This window comes from Pteropus medius, unplaced genomic scaffold (assembly GCF_902729225.1).
Source record: "Pteropus medius unplaced genomic scaffold, Ma_sr-lr_union100, whole genome shotgun sequence".
Lineage (NCBI taxonomy): Eukaryota > Metazoa > Chordata > Mammalia > Chiroptera > Pteropodidae > Pteropus > Pteropus medius.
Window position 1 is genome coordinate 3,172,587 of NW_024341894.1, and position 27,264 is coordinate 3,199,850.

Below are 27,264 nucleotides of genomic sequence, written 5' to 3' on the forward strand. Positions count from 1 at the left end.
AAAAGAACCGGATCTTGGAGCCAGTGCTTGGAGTCAGCAGCCCAGTCAAGTAAAAGAAGGACAGAGGCATAACAGTGACCACATCGAGAGGTCACTGGCAACCATTGCCCAGTAGCATCCCTCTTTAGGTTTCCTTGATGTCCGGGGTGGCAGGACAGTGTGACTCCCCCCAATACCCGCCGCCAGGACCTTGCCCCAAACATGCACTGAGCATCTTCTGCATGAGGCCCAAAATGGATATAGAGAAGCAGCCATGTGTCAGGCAATACAAGTCTAAGCTCCTGCGTGGTATGAAGCTCAGAGGGGCAAAAGGGCTAAAACTCCCCTGGCCAAGACCTCAACAGTCCACAGAGACCTCTGCTTCAAAGCCCAGTGCTCCAACCTGGGAGCAGAGGAATGATGTGCTGCTCCTGTACCTTCTCCCAGCCAGGCTGGTCTCTAGCTCCTCCCTGCGCTCTGCACACCCTGGGCAGGGTGGGACCCATGCTGAGCAGCTCTAGGACTGCATGTAGACTGGCTGGGTGTGAAGGGGCAGGCAGGGAGCAAGGCAGCCCCTTCCCTGGGGCAGCAGCTGACTAGGGGCCCTCTCACTGGCCTCCAGGTGGACCAGCGGGTGCTCCAGGACCTCCTCTCAGAGAAGCTGCCCAGACTGATGGCCCACCTGGGGCAGCACCGCGTGGACCTCTCCTTCATCACCTTCAACTGGTTCCTTGTGGTCTTTGCCGACAGTCTCATCAGCAATATCCTCCTCCAGGTCTGGGATGCCTTCCTATATGAGGGCACCAAGGTAGGAGCACGGGGGTCCTGGGTAAGTCCTGTCATCCTCTGGGTCTCGAGTCTGCCCCTGGAGAATGAGAGGATAGTGTCACCTGTCAGGCTGTTGAGGACATCTAGGAGTATGGCTTTGTAAACTAAAGTGCTTTGCACACGTGACGGGAAGTGGTGGTTCTGTCTCCAAAGATGCTTTCTAAAGTTATTGGCGGGCGGGGGGCTTTCCCTGGAGAGGAAGCATGAGCATGCCCCAGAAGGCACATCCCTACTCCATCCGCTGCCCCTCCAGTCACCTGGGCTTCTCCTCTTCCTCCTGTTTGGACCGAGCCCTGGAATGGGAGATTGGCACTTGGATCTGGTCCCAGTTCTGCCCCTGACCTTGCTTCGGAGACCCTGGGCAGGCCCTCCCCCCACCCTCCGCCCCTGTTTCCACATGGTGGTTGATAACATACTGCACCCCACAGTTCACAGAGCACCCTCGAATTTCTTGTCTCATTCAGTACCTGCTGATGCCCCATGTAAGAGAGTATCATTCCCGTTAGGCCTACCCGGGTCAACCCCTCGCCCAGGGTCCCAGAACAAGTCAAGGTAGAGCCAGGACTGCGCCTCAATCCTCAGAGTCCAAGCTGTGTCCCCCTGGGATTTCCAATCCTCCCCCTCCCCTGTGGCCTCCCTGCGCACACACGTCGCCTCCAAGGTTTCAACCTCTGCAGCCTGTGCAGGGACTCCCGCTCTGCCTGGTGTGTGGATTCTCTTCCCTCTGGGGATAACCTGCCCTGGTCCCCATATACCCACCTGAGCCCCCACTTTGCCCCCAGGTGTTATTCCGCTATGCCTTGGCCATTTTCAAGTACAATGAGGAAGAGATCCTGAGGCTGCAGGACAGCTTGGAGATATACCAGTACCTGCGCTTCTTCACCAAGACCATATGCAACAGCGGGTGAGAACCCACCCCTGCTCCTTCCACCCCTTCCACCGCTCCCACCACCCGCTTGTGCATCACCTCCTTCAGGAAGCTTCCCTGACCGACCTTTCCTCAGTAGGTTAGAGCTCTCATAGCCAGCCCTAAGCTTCCTCTGCCTCACTACATTTGATTTTGAGTGGAAATTGTCTTCTTGTTCACCTTTCTTCTCTGGAAGGTCAGTTCCCTGAGGCAGGGGCCAGAGGCCTCAGCCATGTGGGCAGAATGAATGTAGGTGAGCCTGGGAAGGCACTGAGCTCCGGGCTGACTGTGCTCTCCCCCCAGGAAGCTGAGGAACATCGCCTTCAATGACATGAACCCATTTCCCATGAAGCAGCTGCAGCAACTGAGGACAGTCCACCGGGAGCGGCTGGAGGCTGAGCTTCGGGAGCTGGAGCAGTTCAAGGCCGAGTACTTAGAGACCCGGGCATCCCTAGTCCCAGTGGTGCCCGAGGGTTGCACCAGTGAGGACGAGGGGGAGGCCTGACTCGGCCACCTGCACTCCCCAAAGCCTTTCTCACCTTCAGCCGGCAGGCCACAGGAGGATGGCCATGGCGCACTGGTCCAGCCCCGGAGCCTCATCACCATGTGACACTGGAGAAGTCCCTTCCTCTCCCTGGGCCTCAGCCTCCCACCAGAACATTATCTTCTGTGACACCACTGGCGCGGTTATCTCAAGCACATACCCAGGGATGCCGCCCCTTTCTCACATCCTGTTCAGAGCACTTTAACACGCAGACAGCAAGAGTGCTGTCTTCATAGGGAACCTTGGACATTCTCTGAGTTTATCTGTGTAAAACAATGGAAGTATAGGAAATAGTTCACAAGCTTTGGCACTTACACAGTTCTCAGTAAACACCTGTTTCGGGGGAGCCCAGGGCTCCAAGGTGTCCACCACTAGGGCGTTCCCAGCCGAGGACATCCCTGGCTGCTGTTTCTGTGGGCGTCTCTGCTAGTCTCCCTCCCGGTTCCCTGAGGAGCTGGAGCCCTGTGCATTTAGGGCTTCTTTCTGGGCGACAGCACCTCTCTGATGCTGTGTGAGCCTGTGTTCCAGGCCCACCTACCATCTGCCGAGGCCTATTTCCTGAGCCTTGCACCTATGCTCTCCTTTCAGCTCAGCCATTTCAGGGCGGTGGGAGTGGGGGGTCCCAAGGAAAACCTCTGCTCAGCACCAAGAGGAACTTGGTGAGGGGGTTGAGCAGAGAGCCCTGGGTCAGATGTCCAGCCTCTGATCTCCCACCACCAACTTCGCAGGCCAGGGCAAGAAGAGTCACTTCTCTGAAAAATAGGTGATTGGAAGGTGAGGATAAGGCAGTGAGAGAGACAGAGCTGCAGCCTGTCACCAGGTCAGAGCGGGCTCCTATAGCACCCACTGTGCAGGAACTCAGTTTCAGTTCTGGGCTCTTCCAGGACCTTCCTCAGCAGACAGGTTTCCACCATCCCCCATGATGCTGGGAGTCAAAGCTGCACAGTGGTTTTGGTAGCTCATTTGTCAGCCAAACCCATGACTGTGCTGGTGTAGCCTTGAGCTCAGCAGTCTCTGGAATGAAGGACTGGGGATGTGGGGTTCTCACGTGGAAACCTCACTCTGATCAGAGGCTTCTGTCCAGGTTTTGGGAAGGAGGCCACGCCCACCACTGGGGACTAGGGACAGGCCCTCTGTCACAGGTATGAACTTGAGTTGGCATACCAGGCACCCAGTTTCCCCACACTGTGCTCCTACACAGTCCTGGGTTGGGGACACTCAGGGTTCCTTTACTCCCATACTCCCACGGGCTACTGGCTGGTCCAAGGCACCAGGTTTCCCATGAATGCCCAGAACAGGGCTTGATAGCCTTTCTCATTTCACTGAACTTTTTTCATCTGCTGCAGCTCTTCCACCACCATACAGTACCTGTGAAGCACGATGGTAGCGTGAGGGTAGACTGGGGAAGGCTCCTGGCTGCACCCCAACAGGCTGGGTGCTGTAATCCTAAGGGCCATCATCGGGGAGACAAGGAGATGACACTGGTGCTGAGCCTGGTGGCTGGCACAGAGTAAAGCACAACCACGGTCAGTGAGTAACCTTTTTATGAAGAAATTGTCACCAGGAGACACTGGGCCCAGCTGGTCCTTCAGACTCCAGCCTTGAAAATCATATTCACTCCTCAGCCAAAAATAAAACTCCCTGATCAGACAGGGGCTGGCAGATAAATGGCACGCCCCTCTCCTGTCTTCCCTGCGTACCCACTCACCACCTCTTTACCCACTCACCACCTCTTTCTCCTTCCTCCTTCCTTCATCTTCTCCAACACCTGGCCCAGTCTCCTCTCCTTTACTCTCTTCTTCGTCCTTCACTTTCTTCTCAACTTTTACCCACTTTCCCCCCTATTTCTCATCCCCACCCCCAGCCCCAGGTGGAGAAGCTCTGCCCAGAGCTGGGTGCCTGCACCCTCCTCTTCCCTCCCCACAGGGGAGAGGATGAAGGTATGCAGTTGACCCAGCACTGTGTAACCTGGTTCCTACGTGGCTGCACCATAAAACTGCCTGAGCAGCCTTTTAAAACTACTGATGTTTTCCCCTTCCTTCCCCCCCCAGTGTGTTTGCATGCCCTGTTATGGGCATGCAGACACACTGAGAGGTTGGGGGACCATAGAACAATGAGGATTGATGCTGATGGGGCTTCTTCCAGCCCTGAAGAGGAGCTAGAGCCGGAGCCAGAAATGAGAACTGCCCGTCCTTGAGCACCAGCCTATATAGGCCAAGCTCAGTTTATAGACGACACAAAGACTCAGAAAAGTTAACTTGCCCAGAGTCACACATTCACTAAGAGCTTAAGCCATGTTCAAGCCTGAAGGCCCTAACTGTAAATCCAGGAAGGGCTCCTCCCAGCTCACCTTTTCTTATTTGGAACCTAGAACGCCTTCCCCAGGGACCCAGGGAAAAGGGCAGGCCTGGCCCTGGCCTCCTGAGTGGTTTGTAAGGCCTGTGGTGTTAGCTCCAGGCAAAGGAAATTAGGAGAAAGAGCCATCCGCCTGACCAGGAGGCTGTAGCGGGGACAGGTGGAGGTGGATACATACATGCACCATAAGGTCTGGGGCTGCTGCCTGCTGCTCCAAGGGAGGCTGCCCACCCTCCCCCTGCTCTTCCTGAAGGACATTTGGGACCTACTCCTGGTGTCAGGTTCCTGGCCCTGTACCACAGCTGTCGCCCCCATCCTCAGGGGCCCCTGCCTTCCAGGGCTGGAGGATTTGATCCCTCACAGCCCCTGCCTTCCTACCCCAGGGAATGGGGGGACCTCCTGCTCAAAGCATCCCTCTCCAGAGGCTAGGCACCCAGCAAGCTGAGGTTCATGGTTCATTCTACAGAGGAGGGGGGAGGAGTTACCCAGGGGACCTCCCTGGGGCAAAAACTCTAAGAATAAAAGGACTTCTCAAAGGAGGAGGAAGGGCCTGGAGAGTCCTTTGGGAGATACCCTGCCCTCACACCACAGTGGGAGGTGCCCACTCCTACAATAGCCTGTGTTCAGAGCTACTTTACCTCCCACTCAGAACCTCACCTCAGGTGCTGCTGCCCCCTATTCTTTCTCAGCTCAATCTCATGGGCGCAGAGCCATATTGTACAGAAAGCTCCATGTTGGGCAGGTAGATGGAGAACTCGCTCCTCCCACACACACATTCTGGTTCCCCACAAGGCACTTACCCGCACATGGCAGATTAAACAAAGCTGGCCATGTTGATACCTAGGAAAGGAAGATGTTGGTTTCCTGGCCCAACCCAATCAGCAATAAGACCCAGTAAAAGGTATTGGCAGGGGGCCAGACCTATTATGTGGTTTTCTAGCTAGAGGTCCCTGGGCAAGTCATGTCCACTCTGGCCTGTTTCCCCATGCGTGCAATGCAGAGAAGGTAGCCTTCCCCAAATGACCAGGATTAAGGGGAAGGGAAGGGGCAGCAAAATGAGGACCCCGCCCCCTACGTACACAGCACCTCCAGGAATGGTCCCAGGTTGTGTCTATTATAGAAGCCTCCACTGACCTCCCCTCCACGCGTCAGTCCACATGCCCATGGCCCCAGAGGTCCCTGTCAAACCAGTCTTTCCTCAAACACAGTCCCAGCCACCTACCATCATGGCACAAGGTAGTAAGATACAGATACAAGACTGGAAGGGCACTTTCACAGGGCATCTGGGATGGCTTCCTGGGGAAGGGTGTTGGTGCCAAGCCTGGAAGGAAGAATGAGTCAATTTAGACAGCAGGAGATGATGATGAGGGAAGAGAATTCCTGGCAGAAGAGACGGTGTGAGCAAAGGCACAGAGGCGTGAGTGCAAGGGGGTGGGGGTAGTACCGGAGATACTGCTCAAATCCTAGGTGAATTAAGACATTCAGATGCCTTAGTCTTGCAAAGGTTATGGTGCCCACCCCACAGGTGTGGGGTGGCTATATTGAGCCATAAGTATAGGAACTCCTACAACATCCTACTTTTCCATATGCTTTTTTGGAACATTAAATATCCAATTCTTTTATGCTGCTATGGGAAGCATGAAGTCAGTTGGCCTGCTGAGTAATCCAGTTCCACAGAAGTGTGGGTCAGGGCTAAAGAGCTTTGCAGAGAAGACTGAGGGGCTAGGTTTGGGCAGTAGGCAGGGAGCCCATCCTGATCTGAGCAGGGGAGTGGCCTGGTGAACAGTGAACACTGAGTCACAGGCTTTGGCCCTGGCTGTTCTTTCTTATCCTTAGAAAAGAGCCCCCAAGTACTTATTAACTCTAAGCCTCAATTTTCTTATCTGTAAAGTGGAGGTAATAATAGTGGCTAAGTAAAAAAGTTTTTAGGATTATATGAAATAATATATGTAAAGTAGTACATAGTATGCACTTATTCATTCAACAAATATATACTGAGTGCCTACTATGTGCCAGACACTGTTCTGAGCCCTGGCCTACACAGATACACCACTGTACAAAACAAAGCTTTTCTCAAGAGAGGTGGCATAATGGAGTGGCTATAAGCTTGGACTTGTGAGCCTTGCTGCCTAGGGTTGAATTATTTGCTGTGTGATCTTAAGCGAGGTACTTAACTTCTCTGTGCCTTAGTTCACTTAAGTGAGCAATAGTGTAACCTCATAGGCTTGCGTGACTGTTGAGTGAGGTAATGCATTTAAGGTGCCTAGAACAGTGCCCAGTTCGGTGTTAGATGGTGGTGATATTAAGAGGCGGGGCCTCCCCATCTAGCCCTCATTGCCTAGGGTGCGCAGGACCCTAAGCCCGCGCGGCTGGTCAGCAGCGCCCCCTCTTGGCTACCCAGAGAAGGAAGGAAGTACTCCTGATACTCCTGCGGTCCTCCCTGCCCTTTTGCTCCCGGACGGGGTTTACCGAGAGCTCCTCCTGCGGCGGGCTCTGCGCGTGCACTTTACCGGACCGGTAAATTAGATCGTCTCATCTAATTCTTAAACAGCTCTGAGGCAGACACGGTTACTGTTTCCATTCCACCAAGGGGGAAACGGAGGCCCCGGGAGGTCGAGTCCCTTGTCCCGTGCCACGCAGAGAGGGAACAGCGGGACGTGAAGCCAGGTCTGACTGTTCCCAGCCTCAGGTTGGTCGCGGGGAAGCCCGCCCCAAACACTGCGGCGTGTGAGGGCCGGTGTGCGCGCCGGTTCTGTGCGCGTGTGCACTCCCTGAGACCAGCCTCCGGGGGCCAGGAGCTCGGTCGGAGCGGGTGGAAAGGGAGGGGGTGGCCCCCGCGGGGCGCCCGGGCGGGGCTTGTGCCAAGCCCCTGCCCCGCCCACCGGCCCCGCCCGCAAGGCTGCGGGGGGTGAAGGCGGTGGCTCTGGGCGCGGGGACTCGGCGGGCGGCGAGGAGCTCGAAGCAGGAGCCAGACGCCACTGCCGCCGCCGCCGCCACCGCCGCCACCTGCGCGGCCGTCATCAAGGTAGGGCAGCTCCGCGCCGCCAGCCGTACCTTCCCGGTCTGCGCGCTGAGTGCGTGCTGCACCTCCCGGCTACAGAACCCTGGGAGCGATGCTGGGGCAGGGCGCGCCGCGGGGGACCCAGAGGAGCGCGGGGGACCTGGCTGGCTTCCAGCCCCTCCGCGTGACCTTGCATAAAGCACCAGCTCTCTCCAGGCTTCAGTTTCCCCACCCGGATAGAGGGTGCAATGGTGGCCCATTCCTCGCTGGGCTCTGGGGCCGCCCCGTGCTCCCGACGGCCGGGTCCTGGTGGGCACCGTCTGCACCGCCCACCCCTCCCACCCGCAGTGAAGGCCGCTCATCCTGGGTGTGGTGAGCGATCCCTACAGGCTCCCTTGTGGCCCGAGTGCCCTGTGGGACCTGTGGGACCAGTGCTGGGATTCTTCCTCTCATCTGGGTGACCTGCTGGGCCTCAGCTTCTTCGTAGAAGAAACAGGAAGGATGGGACACTTCCAGGTCCCTATCAAGCCAGCCTGGGCATGCAGGGTGGGGCGGTCAGAGTCTGCCCGCCAAGTTGCCCTCGCGGTCTGGGGCTGGGGGAGCCCTAGGTTGTAGGTAGTGGGGCCTTCGTCTGCAGACTTGCCTGGACCAGACCCACGCATGCCCCAGGATTTAGGGAATGGTATGAGAGTTTCCCTAAATCTGTTCAGGTGCTGGCACCCAACTCTATGCCCCAGCCAGGTGATAGGGCCGGCTCACTTCTGGGTGTCAGACCCCAGAGGCATCATTGTGTCTGAGTAGGGGCGGGTCTGGGACAGAGCACGTGTCTGAGGGACTGTGTCTCTATGCTCTGAGTAAACACCTCTGGCATCTGGCCCAGCCCCTCAGTATGATTCCCTCTGGAAGGCCTTGCCGCCCCATTGCACATACCTTACGATGGGGATCTCACTAGCTGTAAACAGCTGGAATCTGCTGGTCCTGCTCTGGGCAAACAGACAACATCTGATCCCTCCTCTCCTACCCAGGGCAATCATCTGGTCTCATAAATCATCTTCTCGCCTCCAGGCTGAACAACCAACCCCAGGCCCAGCCACTGTTTCTCCTGCTGGAGCCAAAGGGAACAAAGGCAGGCCCAGGGAGCTGAGGTGTCTGTCCCGGAATCAGCCTAGAGGGTGTTCAGAACCCACCTGCATCAGGACCAGAATGCGTCCCTGTGCTTCCTGCACTTCCTGTGTATCTCTGAGTTAGCAGCTACCTTAGAGGCCTGGAGTGAGAGGAAGAGCCAGAGGATCCCTTCTCAAGGCTTTCCTGCCAATGGGTCCTCTTCCTTGTCTTTTCCTATTGCCTGCCCTGATTGAGGCAGTTGTTTCTGAGAATCAAGTGTAGGCCTTCTGGTCTCTTTTGTTCCCCTCATGACCCGCCCCTCCCAGGAGCTTTCTTACAGCCAAAAGAAGGTAGGGGCCACCTGGGCAGATGGTGAGCTCTCTGTCTTCAGAGGTATGCGAGCAGAGGCTGGACGAGCACTTGCTCAGGGTGAGCTACCTTTGACTACAAGTCTGGTATTTTAAGGGCTGAAACAGAGTGACCATGACCTTGCCTTCTGGCCATGGTGGAACTGCCCAGAACTTGGAGCTAGACCACAAATGAGTATTGTTATCCCCTCGTAAAAGCAGACTAAGTATATGTGCTGTCACTTGAGCATAGCACCAATGCACAGGCTTAAAGGCCTCCTAAGTCTCATGTCATTTCTATGTTGTATAATCTGGGCCCAGTTTTCCTGCTTGGCTAGTCCAAGCCATTTTGGCCTGGTTTAGGAGCATGGCAGATTCTGGTTATTAAAATGTCATCCCATGCTAATAATTTTAAAATGCACCATGGAATTATGGAATGTCCAAGCTGGAAGAGATCTTAAGAAATCATCTCATCCAACCTCCTCATTTTACAGATAGGCATCCCCTGTCTCCAAAGGGTAAGTTATGACTTGTCAACGGTCAGAAAGTAAACGAGCAGCCAAGCCCAGGGATCTTGATTCCGAGACAGAGAGACAGAGACAGAGAGACAGAAAGGAAACACCATATAGTAAATGAAAGCAATCTGTATTTATTCCTATAACATTAGCAAAAATAAATATGGAAAGATAAACTTCTGTGCTGGCAAGGCTGTAGGGATTCGCCGGTGGCCTTTAATTTTACAGAGCAATCTGGCACCTTGTTACAAAAGTCCATGAAAATGATCCTAACTGCCCTTTGCCCATAGCCTTCTACTTTGAGGACTTTCCCATAAGGAAGTAACTAGAGAGAGAAAGGAGTGTAGTGCTGGTTTGTAAGAAGTTGTTATAGTGAAGCAGCTCTTGATGTTTTAGCTGAAGATTAATATACATTTCACATACAGCTTAAAAAACAGGGGCACTAAAGCTTATATTGCCAGAGTCTGGCCAACACAGAAGCAGTGTGGTCCAGAGGAAAGGCCCTAAGACTAAAAGTCAGCAGACGTAGATTCCACTACCCTGCCCTGTGACCTTAGGTCAATCCCTTCTCCTTTCTGTACTTCACTTTCCCCATCTGTGAAATGGGATAGATTTGGCGATTGCTGAATTTTTTTTTTTTTCCAGCTCTGATAACCCACATTCTAGGCTTAGTAAATCTTTTGTCTGAAACCTTTATTGGAAGGAACAGTTGAACACAGAGATAACCAAAGAATGTCCCAGCTTCCCTCAGCCATCACCAATGAATCCCTAAGAGGCAGGCAGCTCGCCTTTTTCCCCTTTGTTATTTCCAAACTTCCAGAACCTAGGTTAATTGAGAGCATGGTGTGGTTTTGTTTTTATATTCTTTACCAAATATCAGAGGACTGTGATTTTTCAGGAGAACTAGAAAATAATTCAGCAAAATCCTCTATTTATTATTTTAAGTTTACAGTCAGTGCCTCGCTTCTTCCTTCAGAGACATGGAAGGTGCTTTGCAATCAGACCTACTATGAAGGGCCAGGAATCAGTGACTTCATTTCTGTGGACAAACATTTATTGGGCACTTCCTTTGTGCTAGGCCTTGAGGTGCCTCCCAGGGGCCATGAGAAACATATTAGGTTAAACTTTGTGAAATGACCAACATCTGGCTGCTTTTGACTTATAAGAAATGGCGATTTCATTTGGTCCGGCCTAAATGGAAAAAGATATAATCAAAGAGCAGCGTGCTCCTTACTATAATTGGGAGATTGGCAGGGTGTGGTGGGGGCTAGGAAAGTGTGACTGTAAGCTTGGAGAAGTCAAGAAGGAAGGTCATGTGAGCCTCACCTTGAAAAATCAATAATAATAATGATTTAATAATAATAGCTAACATTTATTGAGTACTTAACTACCAGCCTGATTCTGTCCTAAGTGCTTTATTTATTTAGTCATTCAGCCATTCATTTATTAAGCACCTATATTGTGCTAGGTATTTTCCGGGGAGGTGAGGTGTGTCCTGACAATAAAAAAAAAAATCTGTTGTAAAGGAGCTTACAATCTAATAGGGAAAGACAAACAATAAATAAAATAGGTGGTAACTGAGATGGAGCAAATAAACAGAGAAGTATGTTTCTGAATTGTGGGGAGAATGGAAGGGAGAGGGTCGCAGTTTTGAATAGGGGAATCATTTTGAGGTGACTTTGGGCAAAGGCTTGAAGGAGGTGAGCAAGTATACTGGACTGATTTCTGGGGAAAGAGCCATCCAGGTAGACGGAGCAGCCAGTGCCAAGCCCTGAGGTAGGATCATTCCTGGCGAGTTCAAGGAAGACCAAGCTTGAAGAGAATGAGGATGGGAAAGGGAAGAGGGGACAGGTGAGACAACCTGGAATCCTATAAGTTTGTGAGGGGGATACTATTTTTATTCCTCTTTTTCAGTTGAGAAAACAGAGGTACAGAGTGGTGAAGTAACTTGCTGAAACAATGTCTGACACAGGAACTAGGGCTTTTAATCCAGGGCAGCGGGGAGCCATGGAAGGCTTTTGAACAAGGCAGGGGCATGGCTAGATGTGACTGTTAGTGAGGTTCCTCTGGGGTACAGAGAGAAGGTGTGAAAGTAGTCCAGGCCTGGAGTGATGAGGTTAGACCTGGGCAGTGAACACGGGGGTAGAGGATGACGGGAACTTGGTGCTGGGGACGAGGTGGGAGGTCCAGTCCAGGAGAGCAGGAAGTGAAGGAGAAAGCCTGGCTCCGGTCTTGGGCTTATTTATTTAGCAAACAATAGCACTTCTTCTGTTCCAGGCAGCATGTAAGATTTTCTATACATTAACCCGTTCTCTCTGAAAGCAATCTATAAGATAGATACTATTACTCATAATCATTCCCGTTTTTTTAAATGGTTATATTATATTGCATGTAAATTATATCTCAATAGTTAATTTACAAAGAAAGTATATTTGTTTTTTCTATTATAAATACTTGATAATGGAGAATTTAGAAAAAGATAGGAAAACAGAAAAAATGTCCCACACCTTCTCTTTTCATCTCAGATAATCAAGATAAATGTTTTGGTGTGTTTACTTTCTGTCTTGTTTCTACTATTATCCCCATGTTACAGATGAGGACACTGAGTCCCAGAGAGATTGGGTAGCTTGACCACGGTCATACATTTGAACCCATGTCATCCGGCTCCAGTGTCTAGGGTCTTAATCACTGTGCTATGCTACCTGTGGGCAAACCTTGCAATATCAGAGTTGGTGGGTTCCATTGAGACACGCCCCCTTTCACCCCTACCCCCACCTTTCACTCACCCCGCCCCCGACATCATCGCACAGATAGGGAAAGTGAGGCACGGCGAAAGGCAGGCCTTGCTCAGCATCTCTCAACCAGTTAAGAGCAGATATGTGAGGTCTTATTCTAATAAGAAGAAACGGAGCTGAGAAATTGCACAGGTTTGATGTGACAGCTGCTTCCAGCCTGGCCTTGAGCCCGGAGCTTGCGGGGCGCTGCCAAATGGCATGACCCTTCCCACAGGGGGTGCTGGGGACTGCCAGGGCCAGCCTGTGTTCCCTGGGCCCAAGTCTCATCCTCCAGCCAACTCCAGGTAGGAGGTGGCCAGGTGATGGGCAGGGAGAGTGTGGAGCCTTGCCAAGCCTACAGACCCCCTGGGAGTTGTCTCTTGTACTCTGACTGTGCATTTGTTACTGGCTCTCGTCACAACATACTCCTGGGACTGCTTGCTGCCAGGGATGCAGCCCTGGCCTCCAGTCCCAGTTCAGTCACTGGGTGACCCTTGGGCCAGGGTCTTTCCCGCCCTACCTGCAAAGTGGCATCATAATGGTGCCAGCTGCAGGATGAAGTGAGATGTAGATGGAAAGTGCTGGCACAGGGTGTGGCACATGGAAGTGTTCAATGGATGGCCAGCTACTGTTGCTATTCCTAAGGCTACCCCAGGGTGGTGGCCTGGGCTGGGGAACTTAGCCTGCCCTAGCCAGAGCCCCTTCCACAACACTTCCCTTCACACCTGGCTAGACCAGGTAGGGCCCAGCCAGTGCAAGAGGAGACGGGAATGAACCTCGGACAGTGGCTTGGAGTCCAGGATTACAGACAATAAAGGACATAGTGGAACAAAAGAAGCCACACTGCTGAGGATGGAGGCCTGACCCGGCCACTGACATGCTCTGTAGGCAAGTCCTGTCCCTTCTTTATGTCTCTTGTCCTCATAAGCAAAATGTGGAGACTATTTCTTGCCTTAATAATCATAAAGATCTTCATCTCAGCAGCCATCTATTGAGGTTTTTCTATGCTTGGGGTATGTGGATGGAGATAAGCAGACCCATCATTTCCTTCAAGGTGGCAGGGGTGGGGCGCTGCAGTTCTGATAGGGAAGCCCAGGAGCTGTGGCCCCTCAAGGAGAGTCCTCTGTCCCAGCCTGGGTTGGGGATGTGAGTTGGGAAGTCTCCCTGGAGGGTTGTTAATGTGATTTGGAGTGAGCCAGACTCAAGGGGAGGGAAGTAAGGAGGCCATTTGATAAGTCACCTCACCTCTCTGAGCCTCAGTTTCTTCATCTGTAAAATGGAGATAATAGCTACTTGCCTTGCCTAATGTATAGGGTTGTTGTGAGACTCAAAACTGGATAAGAGTATGGAAGCACTTCATAAGCTATAAAATGCCAGGCACCTGTTTGTTGTTGTTTATTGTGATGTCTGAAGCCCCTAGGGGTTAGAGTAATAGCCAGCCAGCATCTGGGTCTAAGAGAACATATCCGGTCTATTTTGAAAGGCCTACAATCAAATCCAGCAGGGACAGACAGCCGCCATTCACTTCCTACCCCTTGATTTAAGAGCTCAAGAATATTTCTGTACTGGGGTGTGGCTTTGCTTAGAAGGGGCCCTGAAGGCAACCATGACCCAATCACAGCCCTGTCCTGAGGAAGAGAGGACAAGTGCCCACAGAAACCCATCAGGCCATAAGTACTGCATCCTGGTGGAGGCCGGGCGCTCTGGTCAGGCCTCAGGGACCGTCATGACTGAAGGGGGCTGTAGGGACCTGCCAGCTAAAGGGATGGAGGACAAGGGAACACCATGGAGTCACTGAGAAGAAACAGACATGTCGAGAGAGGTCTGTGATGTAGTGTTAACTAGAAAAGCAAAGAAGAGAACAATCTCTGTGGAATGAGCCTGTTTGGGTTTGAATATGGGAAAAGAATATATCTACACACATGTAAATATAGAGAAATATTCAGACATATCAAGCTGGTTATCACTAGACGATAGAATTTTATTTTCTTTTTCTGTATTTTAAAATTTTTATATGCAATAGACATTTCTATAAAAATTTGGCTGTATAATGTGTTACAATATAATAATAATAATAATTAATAATAATACAGATAGGATAAAAATCTGGCGAGTCTGATATCACCAGGCTGGAGGTTTTAAGTAGGCAGCCACAGCACTAGGACAGGTGAGGTCTGCGTGACCTCCCCAGTTCTAGCCTTCCAGAACAATTGAGAGCAGAGTCCAGGGACAGCACTAGAGGAGAGGTCTCCAGGTGCGTCCCACGATTCTCCTCTTGGAACAAAGACTGGGGATTTTAGGTGGCCACAAGCACAGTCAGCATTATGACCAGACTGCCCCCAAAGCCAGGCACTGCAGGCCGCATTGGCAGGAACAGGGCTAGAGCCAGAAAAGTGCGGATGGCTGGAGTTCGGCCACCCGCTAAGGAACTAGGACAATGGGACAGATCCAGAGGCCGCCCGGCAGGGGAAGGACCTGTGCTTTCAGGCTCCCTGATGCTATACAGCTCCATCCCATCACACCAGGCCCCAGCAGACCCCTGTCCCTCAATGATGCATATTCTTGGTCTTTGGTCCCCAAGACTCTCACAGACCTTCCTGCCTCTTTGCAAAGGAAGTTCAGAAACTAAGCTACCGCCATATTTCACTGAATGCTGGGCACCATCTACTGTGAGAGGTGCTATTATTTTATAATCCATTAAGAAAGAAAAAAATGGCAGACAAACTCTAATGATGAGTTGCATCCCAGTTTCAGAGATGTTAAAACATTAAAAATAATGTCTCGAAATCAATTAGATATGACACGAGGCAGGCCCCACACTAGACTACACCCTTAATGTACATTCACGCATTTAATTCTGACATCAACTCTGTGGCTAGATATTCTTGTCCTGTTCGTATAGATGAGGACATGGGACCCCAAAGAGATTAAGCGACTTTCGCAAGGTCACACAGTCGGCAAGAGGTAAAGCTGGGATTTGAACTCTGCTCTAACTACATTTCAACACTTTTTCCTTATTCAGCCCCACACAAAAAAGGATCCTGAGTTCTGGCCCTTGGAAATAAGAAAATGTTCGCCCTGCAGAGTAAACATGTCCAGGTCAGAAATGCCCCAGTGGACTGGTCATTAAATGCCCAGTGCTATGAGTAATGGGGGAGGCCTGGAGGAGGGTTGGGAGGTAATGGACAGGAAGGAGCTTTGAGAGCTTGTCGGCTGAGTGGTTAGCCTTACTCATCCTTGTTAGGACCATGACCAGGAGTAGGTTGGCCTGTGGGCCACCCTGGAGCGAGACCGCAGAGACCTGCCCCACACAGATCATCCTAGAACCTCACCCAGACTAGCTCATTCATTCATTCTTTAAAGCTACCTTTCAATTTCATTTTTTGAATGGGACCTTTGTTCATATACTGATCACTTTCTGAATGTGAAACACGGCTCAGTGCTAGGGATACAGAGCAGAGTAAAAGAGACACAGGTGTTGCCCTCATGGGCTCACAGACCGAAGGAGAGATAGGCAGTAATCCTAGAGTCCCATAAAACCTGGAGTAGGTGCCTGAAGGAGAAGAGAGGGCATGACAGCATACAGAGTAGAGAAATGTGCCTAGCCCAATGTCACTGAAGAAGGCTGTACTAAGGTTAGGACTTTTGGGATGAGATTTGAAATGTGAGTAGGGAATAACAAAGTGACTATGGGGAAGGAAGCATGCTAGATGAGAGAAACCGCCTGTGCAAAGGCCCTGAGGCTGGAGGAAATGAGCATTTGAAGAATTAAAAGCACTGAGTATCTGTGGCTCTGATCTCTGGCCATGGTGGAGCTGGAGAGGTAGAATGGGCCAGACAGACCCTTTGGGCCCTGGAGCGACATACTCAAAATTGCATCTTTTGAAAAGATCTGAGCAAGATGGTTAGTGTCTGAGACTAAGTGTCTAGGTGAGAGCAGATGGTAACAGTGGGAGTAGCAATAAGTGGATGGTTTAAGAGATGTTTAGAAGGTGGGATGGGATTAGTGATGGATTGGCTGTGGGGACAAGGAGAAGGAGGCCACATGGACGACTCCTGGGATCTGGCGTGCCTGGCAGGGCCCTTCACAAGGCCTGACTTGCAGGAGGGGTGCTCAGGGAGACAAACTGTAGTGGAAAAGGCTTTCATCCTGTTAGTACCTCCTACCCTTGTCTGGTATTTGTCCATTTTTCCCCCAGCCATGCTTAGTTATCCTACCTAGTTCATCCAGCATTGGGGTTTTGCTATTCGATGTGGAAAAAGACAGTGAAGGAGTTTAGGGTGTCGATAAGCGTTAGGTGATGGACCGTGGAGCTGGTAAGAGGAAAGAGAATGAAGAGAGAAGGGGGCAGATGGGTGGGGAGAAGGTAGATGGAAGTTCTCATGGGTGAAGAACTGTAGGAAGAGGAGACCTGGCCTGGTGTCTCAGGTTACTGGAAAAAATGAGCATCATGACATGTGGAGCTGGCCTTTCAGAAAGGCTGGAGCCAGGCTTGGTGCAGATTGGAGGCATCACTAAATGGGTTATTACGTCTTAAAGAAAGGCCTCTGGTCCAGAACTCTCTCTTTGGGCCTGAATCTGTGTTTTTTGTTTTTGTGTTTGTTTGTTTGTTTGTTTGTTTATCCATTGTGGGTACTGACACCCACCAAAGGGCTCGTCACATCTGGCAGGAAGCTGGAGGTGGGGAGGATATGGTCAGCAAGGGATTGCTTGAATTAGTGACCATAGAAGCAGGAACATTTTCTCATGGTAACAAGATGCGGGGTGTGGCCAAGAGAAGGGATGGCCAAAGTCAAGGAATGGGGGCTATTTGAAGATGAAATGATCCTTGTACAGAGGGAAACTGAGGCTGGAGAGGCCGTGGGACTTGTTTGAGGTCACACAGCTAGGAAGTGGCTTTCCTGGTATGGTTTTCTACTCTGTGAGTTCCAGATTTCAGAGTGGAGGTTCCTTTTCTGAATCTTCCTTTGGAGATGAGACCGTGATGCTACTGAGTCTACAGCCTGGGCTGGGAGTCAGGAGGCCTGGGAGGGGAGTTGTGGCCAGCTAGGGGATGGAGAGGAATGCATATGGGAAGATTTCTTGGAAAAGGGAGCAGCTTAGCTCAGCCTTGTAGAAGCTAGACATAAAGAGTGATGGGAGGGAGTTATTGGCAAAGGAATAGCAGGAGCAAGGGGCTAGCAGCGGGAAGCCTACGAGCCTATCTGGGATGCCACGCGGAGACAGTCGAGCATCAGGTACCGGCCAGACGCCAGTGGCAGGGAGGTGGGAGGAGACTGCCCTGGCAGAGGAGTATTTTATCACTGACATTGTTTAGAATTGCAGGCCCATCATGATGATAAAAAGTCAAACTTTTAGTTGATTTTATTATTTAAGTTCTCTGTAGAAAATGCAGCCCCTCTTGTCTGTGCCCAGGCTGACAGCTCACCTCCCTACTGCACTTGTTGCCCCTACTTCCTCTTCCAAGCAGTGGGGTACAGAGCCCTAGACATAGGAGAAGGATTTCAGGCCGATGCCTCAGAAAGCTCAGAGCCATGTCCACAGCTGCCCAGCATTGTGCCAGGCATGGGCTGGCATACCTTGGGGACCACTGGGTTGCAGAGGCTCCAAGTCCTGCAGTGTCCAGGGCTGCTTCTGGCCATCAGAGACAGAATCTTTGGGCACTCCAAATCTCTCCTCACTAAGCAGAACCTGCCAGAGTGTAAGCACAGCAATAAAGCCGCTCAGGAGTTATTTCCCAGCCCGCAGATGTCTACGGGACCCCTCATGGGCACTCAAAAAACAGCCTGAGAGCTAGATTTGATTAGACCCATTTCACAGATAAGAAAACTGAGGCTTCAGAGTAAAGCAGAGTGACTCCTGACGGCCCCACGTCCCCCATCGTGATAGCCCTTGTAACCTTTGCTAGGATGCACGTCTGCCTGCCACCCACAGCCACCCTCAGAGCCAGAGGGTGATCGCACAGAGGAGGCAGCCCCAGAGGGCTGAGAGGTTCAGGGATCGGCCTATGGCTCAGCAAGGGGCTGGACTGTGACCAGGACAGGGAGGCAGCCAGTTTTAGCATCAAGAACTAGAGATTTGCATTCTCTCTGGGATCTGCCAGTGATAAGCCAGGTGACCTTAGACAAGTTACAGCCCTTCCTCCAGTTCCTCCCTGTTTCCTCACCTGCAAAGTGAGGGAGTTAGACTACATAGTCTCTGCCGTCCCTTGGAGCCTGAAAATCCTCTCTGAGAGTTTTTCCATCTTCTACTCCAGTGGCCTCCAAAGTGACCTATGCAAGACATTCATTGACATCCTGGAAAAATATTATCTAAACAAGAAAATAATTCAAAAAAGTTTAGGTCCCACTGCTCTAACCTCTGGTCCTTTCTGTATTGCTGCCACTTCTGACACCACTGCATATGTGATCCAACTTTGAGTGGGATGTGATTTCTCCACGTTTCTACCCATCCCCAAGGCAGAGACCCTATGGCTACCTCTGGGCCCACAGCCACCTCTCTCTCCAGCCAGGAATTGGAAAATGTGGATTGAGTTGATGTGCTCCAATTTACCCATCCATCATGGAGGCTGCTGGTGCTCTACTGGCCTTTCTAGTAGCAAAGACTTGGGGCGTGTCTTCTCTCATGAACCCAAGGAGCCCCATCTTTCCCCGCCTAAACGATACTCTGAATCACAGGAGGGCCCAGGTAGGGTGAATGACCTCTGGCCACACAACTAGAAGACTTTTCTTCCCCAGCCATCCTTGGAATTTGTCCCTCTGAGAATGGCAACACAGATAAGGAACAAAATATTTGGTACTGTATCCAGGCACAGAATCAAAAGAAACTTTGTTCCCTGTCTTGGAGTACTCTCCTGGGCTGAGTGGCTGGCAACCTGGCATCCTGGTCTTGGTTCAGCCCTGTGTGGGTGGCCCTGGGTGTGCTGACTCAGTTTCCCCTCCTGCACCCCGTGATTTCTTGGGGTCTGGCCAGTGCTACTATTCTGAGGTGTGAAATCTGGGTTGGGAGACCCCCTCTACTGAGTGGTTCTCAGGCTCCATCCAGAAGGTTCAAGGATGGTCTGGACTCCAGACCAGGTGTGGGATAAGGACAGCTTAGAGCATTATGGGGAGGAGATGGGAAACAGTCAGGCAAGAAACTCTGGAGCCTGGAGTGGCGCCATCCCAGGGCCACATGGTCAGGGGCCTCAGATCTCTGAAGGGCTGTTGAGGGGCAACAGATGTGATTGGTGAGACTCCAGGGATGGAGACACGGCCGTGGGGGAAATCGTAGACTTCCACGCATTTGGAGGAGGAAGTTGGGCGCTTGTGCTGCTAGAAGGGGTGAGCTTACCGCCACTAGAACAGTATAAGCCGAGACCCTCTGACTTTTCATATGAAATGGCATGGAGAGGAGGGCAGAGAGCTGGGCCAGATGCCAACCTGGGTTCCTGACCCTGGACACTCCAGGCGTATTGTGTCTGTTTCTTGCCTCTAGAGCAATAAGATTATCTGAGAGCGGGAGTTAGTGGATCTGGCTAAGAATTCAATTAGATAAGAATTATAGCTTTAGATTCTAAGTCAGCACTAAGGGAGGGGCACAAGGCTTTCTCTTTCCATCCATTTAAGGGTTTGGGTGCCTCCCAGGACAGATGAGCCCCCACCTTCGCCATGCTGCCTCTCAGTGTGGTCATATCATATAATAAAGACACAAAGCACCTTTGCCTCCATTCTCCCTTCAGAGCCCCCTTAAAGCTTCAGGAGGGTGGCAGGCAGGGATGCATGGTCCCATTTTATGGATGGGGAACTAGGACCCAGAGAGGGACAATGACTTGAGCAGAGTCACACAGTGAATGAGGACAAAGCAGACCAGAGCCAGAGCCCTGGTCGCAGAATATCTGTGCACCTTCCATCCACAGAGCAGGGCTCCCAGCGAAAGCTCGGCGAGAGTTCTGCTTATTGAGGGCGCTAACTTCCTCGAAGGGCCCTCCTGTCATGAGGGGGAGCCAGAGTCAGCTCCACAGGGGGACAGCAAGCCAGAGGAAAGTCCATGGGAAGAGCCATCCCTCTGCCTGGGAGCAGGTCCTCGAGGCCGTCCTGAAGGCGCCTGGGGGAGTAGTGAGGAGCCTCACCCCACAGTGCCCCTTCTGCCAGAGGCCTAGGCAGAGAAAGTCTTGACCAGCCAGGAGTGAAAGGGTTAGCAGCTGCAGGGAACCGACCTGTCCCTCCATTCCCTATCTGGAGGGGTCCTGGGACCAATTCCTCAGAGATACCAAGGGACAACTGAAGTTTCGAGGGAGTCAAAATTTATATCTGGATTTTCAACTGTGCGGGTGTCAGCACCCCACAATGTTAAAGGGTTGATCAGCTGTGCAGTTCAGTGTCATGAGGTGCATTCACACATTTGCACAATCATCACCACCGTGATTTTTAAACTTTGACTTCTCAGTAGCATACTCTATTCTTTAATAGTTTTGTTTACATGGAGTGATGACGAGTGTGTGTTTGGTGCTAAAACATCATGCTTGACACAAAGGACCTTACGTGGACCTTTCTCCATACCAGGCACTGCTCTAAGCCATTTTAAGTGAATAAACTCGTTGAATCCTTACAACTCCCCTATAAGTTAGGTTCCTAATGGACCCTACTTTACGGATGAGGAGACTGAGGCACAGAGAGGTTTAGTATCTTTCCCTAGATCCCTCACTGACTTGTCTGGGCCTGCTAGTCGCTCTCATTTATTGAGGACTCACTGTGTGCTTAGGCTAAATGCTCTCTGTTCAGCCTTTGCCCCATCTCACAGCAACTCGGCCAGAGATGGGTGCCCATGTGGTACTGAGACTTAGAGAAGGTGAGTCTGGGTTTGTAGCCGGGTCTCTGACTCAAGCCCATGCCTTGACCACCTGCCCTCAGTGCCTGCTATTTAGATGGTGAAGCTGTCATGGGAACACCTGCCGGATTTGAGTGCTGACCTGAACCCACGTTTATGTAAGAATATCTGAGAGATAGAAAGACAAAAGTCACGCTCCCAAGTGGCCCAAGTTAAGAAGTGGCTATGTGCTCAAGGAGCCTTTGGAGGACAGGTTCCTGCTGCCTCCTAGTTGCATATCCTCAGAAAAGTGACTCCACTGCTCTGAGCTGAGCGTAGCTCAGCATCCATGATATGGGGATAATTCTCCCCAGCCTACGGAGGGTATGAGGAGGAAATTGAATGATGACAGGGAAGGACTCTGTAAATCACAGAATGGTGGTTCTTGAAGAGTGGTCCCTGGACCAGCTGCATCTTCGTCATCTGGGAACTTAAGAAAAATGCATATTCTCAGGCTCTACCCCAGACTTTATGGATCAGCTTTCTAGGTGACTGTGATGCACTCTCAAGTTTGAGACCCACTGTTGGAAAACTTCATGCAAAATGTAAAGGAGATACTGTCACCAGTCCTGGCAGACTCAGTCTTGGGGAGGAAGTGCCCTTTCAGCCTGGGGCCCTGACATCTTTCCTCTTCATCCTCAGCTGGGCCTCCTGCCAGTCTGAACAAATGGTTTGGACAGAGCTCAGGGAGGCTGGAAATGGGGAGAAGGCGGCCCCATCATCCTCTCCTGTTGCCGACGCTGCCTAAGGAGTTGATTAAGGCTGAGCAGTGGCATTTAGCAATATGTTAATAAGCAGGTGAGGGAAAAGCAGGAAGGAGTTTCCCATCACCCTCCTACATGTGCGGCTGAGCTAGGAAGCGGAGTACTGGATCGGCCAGGCATGCTCCGGAGCAGGCAGGCCTAAGTGATATCTGGGGACCCTTACCACCGGGAATAGGTTGAAGAATGAAAGGAAACCATTTTCTAATTTAAAAACTCAGCTGCTGAGATTTGGCCTGTAGGCCTGGCCTTCCCACGTGGTTGTTCTTTCAAAGAGCAGAGATCTGTAGAGGCAGATCAGGCCCTGACTCTTGGTCAGTAAATCCGGCAGCTCTACATGCTCCTCCCTAAGCAGCCATGCTCTTTTCCTCCCAAGTCCAGACAAGGAAGACCTCAGAATCTTCCTCCTCCTCCTCCTTGCCATGCTCCACGGCTCCTTCGGCCAGTCGGAGCTGGGTGTGAAATGAACCCCACTTATTTCTTCCTTAGACACAAGCCCAAAGTTGAGGGAGGAGAATACTTTCCCAGGGCGAAAGTTCTAACTACTTAATTGCAAGGGCCAAATCCACTTCAGCTGTGACCAGGTCACACCCCTGGTTACAAACATTGATGCCTCCCTTGATCTCGAGTGCCAGCTCTGTAGCCAGTACTCACAGCCCCCGCCTGGCTACCACTTCAGCCGCAGCCCTCATTGTTCTCTGTATTTGCCCAGACCCCAGACAAATCAGACTCTTTTGATTTCCCAGATGTGCCTTTTGCTTCCCCACGCCATACTACATGCCCCTCTGTGCCTTAGTGCTCCCAGGTATGGCCGGACCAGGTGTGGCTGAGCACCGTGCCTTCCATCAGGAGTGCCTTCCCTTCACTCTGTGTTGGGCTCGCTCTACTTGGCTTTTAAGGCTTAACTCAAAAATCTGCACTGCAGCCCTCACTGACTCCCTAGATTTCCACTCTCTCCACTTGCCCAGCCGTATCCTGTTTAGCCTGTTTGCCTTGAATTGAGCTTGCTGGTTACATGTCTGCTTCTCCCATCAATCTGAGCTCTTGAGGGGCAGAGGCCCCTGTCAAGGTCATCACTGGCTCTCTCCTAGGCTCCAGGAGGGCCCTAGCGATGCTAGTTGAATTCACTCTGGGCCCCAGGCCCCTTGCAGCAGAGCAGGGTGAGAGCTGATTTGTGGGTCCGAGCCAGGGACTTGCCGACAACAGAATGCAGGCCCTGGCCGGATGCCCATACCAGGACGGGGCTACAGAGCTTCAGCCTTGCCTCCGGCTCCCTGTGGGACCCTGAGCAAGGCATTTAGTCCCTCTCTGGGCATCAATGTCCCTCTCTGTCCAAAGACAGATCCAGAAGCTCTACCAGGGAATGGATGTTGAGCCAGAAGTGGAACTTCTAGGTTTTCATCCTCCTGGAGGTGTCTTTAGAAAGTCCTCAGTAAACTTTATCTCTCGAAACTCCCAGATAAGGATATTGTTGGGCAATAAATCTGCATGGAGTTTTGGTCAGGGCCTAATGTGGGGGAAGGAACAGGAAGAAGCTCTGTTCTGTGTCTCCAGAGGGTCATGGCAGGAAAATCGCTGGCCTTTCTAGGCCTGGGGCAGCAGCCAGGCAGACAGCTCTGCCGCCCTCATGGGTCCCGGGGTCTGTTGTGTGGGCTCAGAGCCTTCAGCGGATCGTCCTAATGTAATAGCTGGGCAGGGCAGAGGTATAACCATTCTATAGGTGGAAAATCAAAACCCAAGAGGGAACAAGATTTGCCTAAGGTTGTGGAACAAGGGGCATCAGAATTAGGACTCTCCAACCTGACGGCACATCTGCTATGGAAGGACAGGCCCAGCCTCCAGCTCCTAGTGCCCAGAGGGGGAGTCAGAAGAGGCTGGTGGTGCTAATGAAAGCTCAGTCCAGGAGCCAGGTCGGTCTCCCCCTGGGTGCCTGCCTGTGAGATCTGGCCTGTGGGTGGGCAAAGCAGAAGTGGAGGACTATTTGGGGCCGACAGTCTAATGTGTAGGTTGGTGGATGGATGGATGGATGGATGGATGGATGGATGGATGGATGAATGGAATGGATGGCTGTAATGAATAGATGAATGGACAGATGGATGGGTGGAATGGATGGGTATTAGATGAATGGAAATAGAATAGACGTGGATGGATGGATGGATAAAAGAAGGAAAAAACACAGGGAGCAAAACAGGAGGAAGGGAAGGGAAGGGAGCATCTGTCAGCTGAGCTCCTACTTGTACCAAGCATGTACAAGGTATTTTAAATGTTCTCTAATTTAATCCTTGGCAAAGCCCTGGTGGATATTAGGGTACTCTTTTACAGATAAGAATACTGAGGCCCAGAGACAAGTGGGCCTCTCCCCCTGCCCTGGGCCACCTCATAGGCTAGAAAGACTATTCAGGCTGGGGAACTAGGGAAGCCCCCTGGAGGTGATTCTACTTGAACTGGGCCCAGGAAGATGGAGTGAGAGGAGAAGGCATCCTAGGAGCCCAGCTAAGTGCCAACCATAGACTCATTTGGGTTGACTTGGTTCGAATCAGAGAGAAGGGGTGTGAGCAAAGAAGGGGTGTCTGGGAAAACGTGATGCTTTGAGGGGAAAGCCGAAAGACCAACTTGGCTCATGGAGCAGGTCTATAGAGATGAGGAAAAGGTGGTCAGAGGAATGTGCGGGGCCTCAACTCGAGTTCAGCAGAAAGCTTTATCCTGAGGACCGAGGGAACCTGGGTAGATCTTAAGGGAAATGACTTGATCATGGTGACGGCAAGATTGAAGGCTGGGCTGGGGTGGATGAGCAACGGAGTCGCCGAGAGAAAAGGCTACCCAGGCCTTGCACAGCTTGAGGGAGGGGTAGAGAACAGGTGGGGGCTGTGGGGAAGGGGAGGTTGGCCACCTCAGGAGGTGCCCTGCCCCTCCTCAGGTCCTAGGGACCCAGATCTGAGCAGTGTCAGATGTCAGGAGGTGCTCCCTCAAGTTCTAATCGCTTCAGGAAGAATGAGGCATTTTCTTGGCTCTCTCTCTGATTCAATCTGTATTTCCTGTGGGCCTGTGGTGAGGCATCTGTGCTGGACCAGAAGGAGCAGAGGGCTAGAAGAGAGGAGATGGGGTGGAGGCGGGAGGATACTGGGGCAGAGATAACCTGAAAATACGACTGTTTTTACTTAGTGACTGCAGGGTGCCTCTGCCTCCACCGCTGATGTGATTGGGACATCCACGGTGGGGCTGTGCCAATGCCACCCCTTCCTATCCAGAACCCAAGGCCCCTGAGCATGAGGCTGAGCTTGTCTGTTGGTCTCCACCTGGAGAACCCTGCCAGAAAGATGCACAAATACATGCTCTTTGGGTTCTTCCTGACTAGCAGGGTTTGTTAGCGTTTTACTAGGCTTCTCTGTTCCCTCCATCAATGTGGTGAGTACCAGGGGTTAGGACTCTGTGTTTGGAGGGCTGCTTTGCACTTTCTGGTTTGGGAATTTCACTCAGATCCCCCCGATTTTGCGCCCTCAGCATATACCTGTCATGTACTAAATCAAATCTTAGCGTCCCGTAAACATTAGGACCTCAACAATCTTAACAGCAAATAGTCGTTGAGCACTAAGTGTTCGCCCAGCATTGCTCTATGTGCTGTGTGGATTATCTCATTTAATTGGCAGGGCATCCCTGTGAAAGAGTATGGACCCGGAACAAAACGGCCTGGCTTCGAATTCTAGCTCAGCTGCCTATTAGCTGTGTGATCTTTACACATTGCTTAACCTCTCTGTGCCTGGGTTTCCTCATCTATAAAAATGGGATAATAGTATTTATGGAATTGCTATGACAGTTGGGTTAGTACTTGGAACATTCTTCACACATAGAAAACAGTGGAAGTGTTAGCTATTATTTGTTACAATGCTTGATTTTACCAGTGACTTTCCTAAAGTCATATGGGTATGATGGACATGTTCTGTAATCACACTGTTTAAGTGGATACCCAGTAGCCACATGTGGCTATTGAGCACCTGAAATATTACCAGTGTAACTGAGGAGCTGAATTTTATAATTTATTTCATTTTATCTTTAACTTAGAAACCGTGCGTGACTAGAGGCTCCCATGGTGGACAGAGCTGCTGCGTGGGTCCCACACTCAGTGATTTGATTTAAATTATTCTAATATGCATTCAAAGTTGCAAACCACTGTCCTATGTCAAGATCATGGCATCTTATCTTGTTCTGCTCTTGGCCATTTTCCTGAGAAATATAAACGTGGAGAGCAGTAGCTCAACTGATGTTCATCTTTGGCTTCCCTACCCCTGCCCCTACCACAGGGCCTGACGCAGAATAAGTACTAAGTCAACAGTGATGAAGGTTGGTGATTGAGTTCAATTATATTCACCTCTCTTTACAAACTTTCTTGGATTTTTCTGCTTTGAAATGTTCTGTTCTCTGGTTCAGAATATTGGGTTCTTTAAGAAGTCAATTCTAGGACCTTCTCTTTCACAGGCAAGTTGTCAGAGTCAGGGATACAAGTGACTTAAAATAGAATCATTGCATGTAAATCACATAAAAGTTTTCTGGAGACCTGTGGTAGGTGGTAGGGTGTGCAACTTGTCCCTGTTTGCCTGGGACTTTCCAGATTTTAGCTCTGAAAGTCCTGCATCCCGGAATGCACCCCTCCCCCGACCTCAGGCCAACCAAGAAAGTGGGTCACCCGACTTCCATGGATAACGATAAGGCTTCTATACTTACTCCGAAGGAGGAAAGAAAATGAAGCCTGTACGGTGAGACCCTGGGGTACCAGTTCCCTCAGTCCCACCATGTCACTTCAGATCCTGTCGCTGGCCTGTGGAAGACAAAAAGACACTTTGTGCCAAGAAGTGACAGCTAACCCAGGTCCTGGCCTCAGATGAACAGAAACGACTGTGGATAAAAGTCTCATTAGGAGAATCAGCTGAGACCTGGTGAGGAAGGAAGGCTCCGTGAGAAATGGCTGGTTTAACAGAGACCTGAATTGATGACAGCAGGTGGGCCTTGGCTTCCTGAGTCAGATATCCCACCCCCTACTGGGTTGATCAGAGGCCCTAATAAAGACTCAGGACAAATTAGGAAGGAGCTTTCCCAGTCAAGTTTGGGGCCAAGGTCAGGATCAGGATAAACTCTATGATGGATGACAGTTGGTCAAAGATTGGAGTCATGGTGAGGACTTGCCCATAATTAGGTGTTTATTGTATTAATTATTGGTCTTTGTAGATTACCTTCAAATAGAGTGTTCTTTACTCTTAGAGTAATAGATACACACACACACACACACACACATATATTTTTAAAGCT

General features: G+C 51.2%; 2 protein-coding genes and 1 long non-coding RNA gene across 9 annotated transcripts in view; 2 read left to right on the forward strand and 1 right to left on the reverse strand.

Annotated features, from left to right (window-relative positions):
• Window positions 1-2,570, forward strand: part of TBC1D2 (TBC1 domain family member 2) — a 45,136-nt gene extending 42,566 nt beyond the window's left edge. For all 4 annotated transcript variants that reach the window (XM_039856050.1, XM_039856052.1, XM_039856051.1 and 1 more), the window contains 3 exons: window positions 602-787; window positions 1,590-1,711; window positions 2,018-2,570. In XM_039856050.1, coding sequence (XP_039711984.1) covers window positions 602-787; window positions 1,590-1,711; window positions 2,018-2,219 — 510 coding nt within the window. In that variant the 3' untranslated portion in view covers window positions 2,220-2,570. The remainder of the gene's footprint in view (window positions 1-601; window positions 788-1,589; window positions 1,712-2,017) is intronic.
• LOC120597468 (uncharacterized) lies at window positions 713-7,220 on the reverse strand. Its single transcript, XR_005651382.1, has 3 exons — window positions 7,083-7,220; window positions 5,836-5,934; window positions 713-844 (listed from the first exon to the last, which is right to left on the reverse strand). It is a non-coding gene; the product is annotated as an uncharacterized LOC120597468 (long non-coding RNA).
• CORO2A (coronin 2A) overlaps window positions 7,023-27,264 on the forward strand; it is a 51,703-nt gene continuing 31,461 nt past the window's right edge. The window contains exon 1 of one of the 4 annotated variants that reach the window (XM_039856057.1): window positions 7,023-7,130. Coding sequence is in view for 1 of the 4 variants with exons in the window: in XM_039856058.1 (XP_039711992.1) it covers window positions 26,296-26,301 (6 nt within the window). In the remaining 3 variants the exon portion in view is untranslated. Of the gene's footprint in view, window positions 7,131-7,176; window positions 7,303-7,492; window positions 7,639-26,281; window positions 26,302-27,264 lie in introns of those variants that run through there. The other 3 variants (XM_039856056.1, XM_039856055.1, XM_039856058.1) reach the window with 3 other exon arrangements.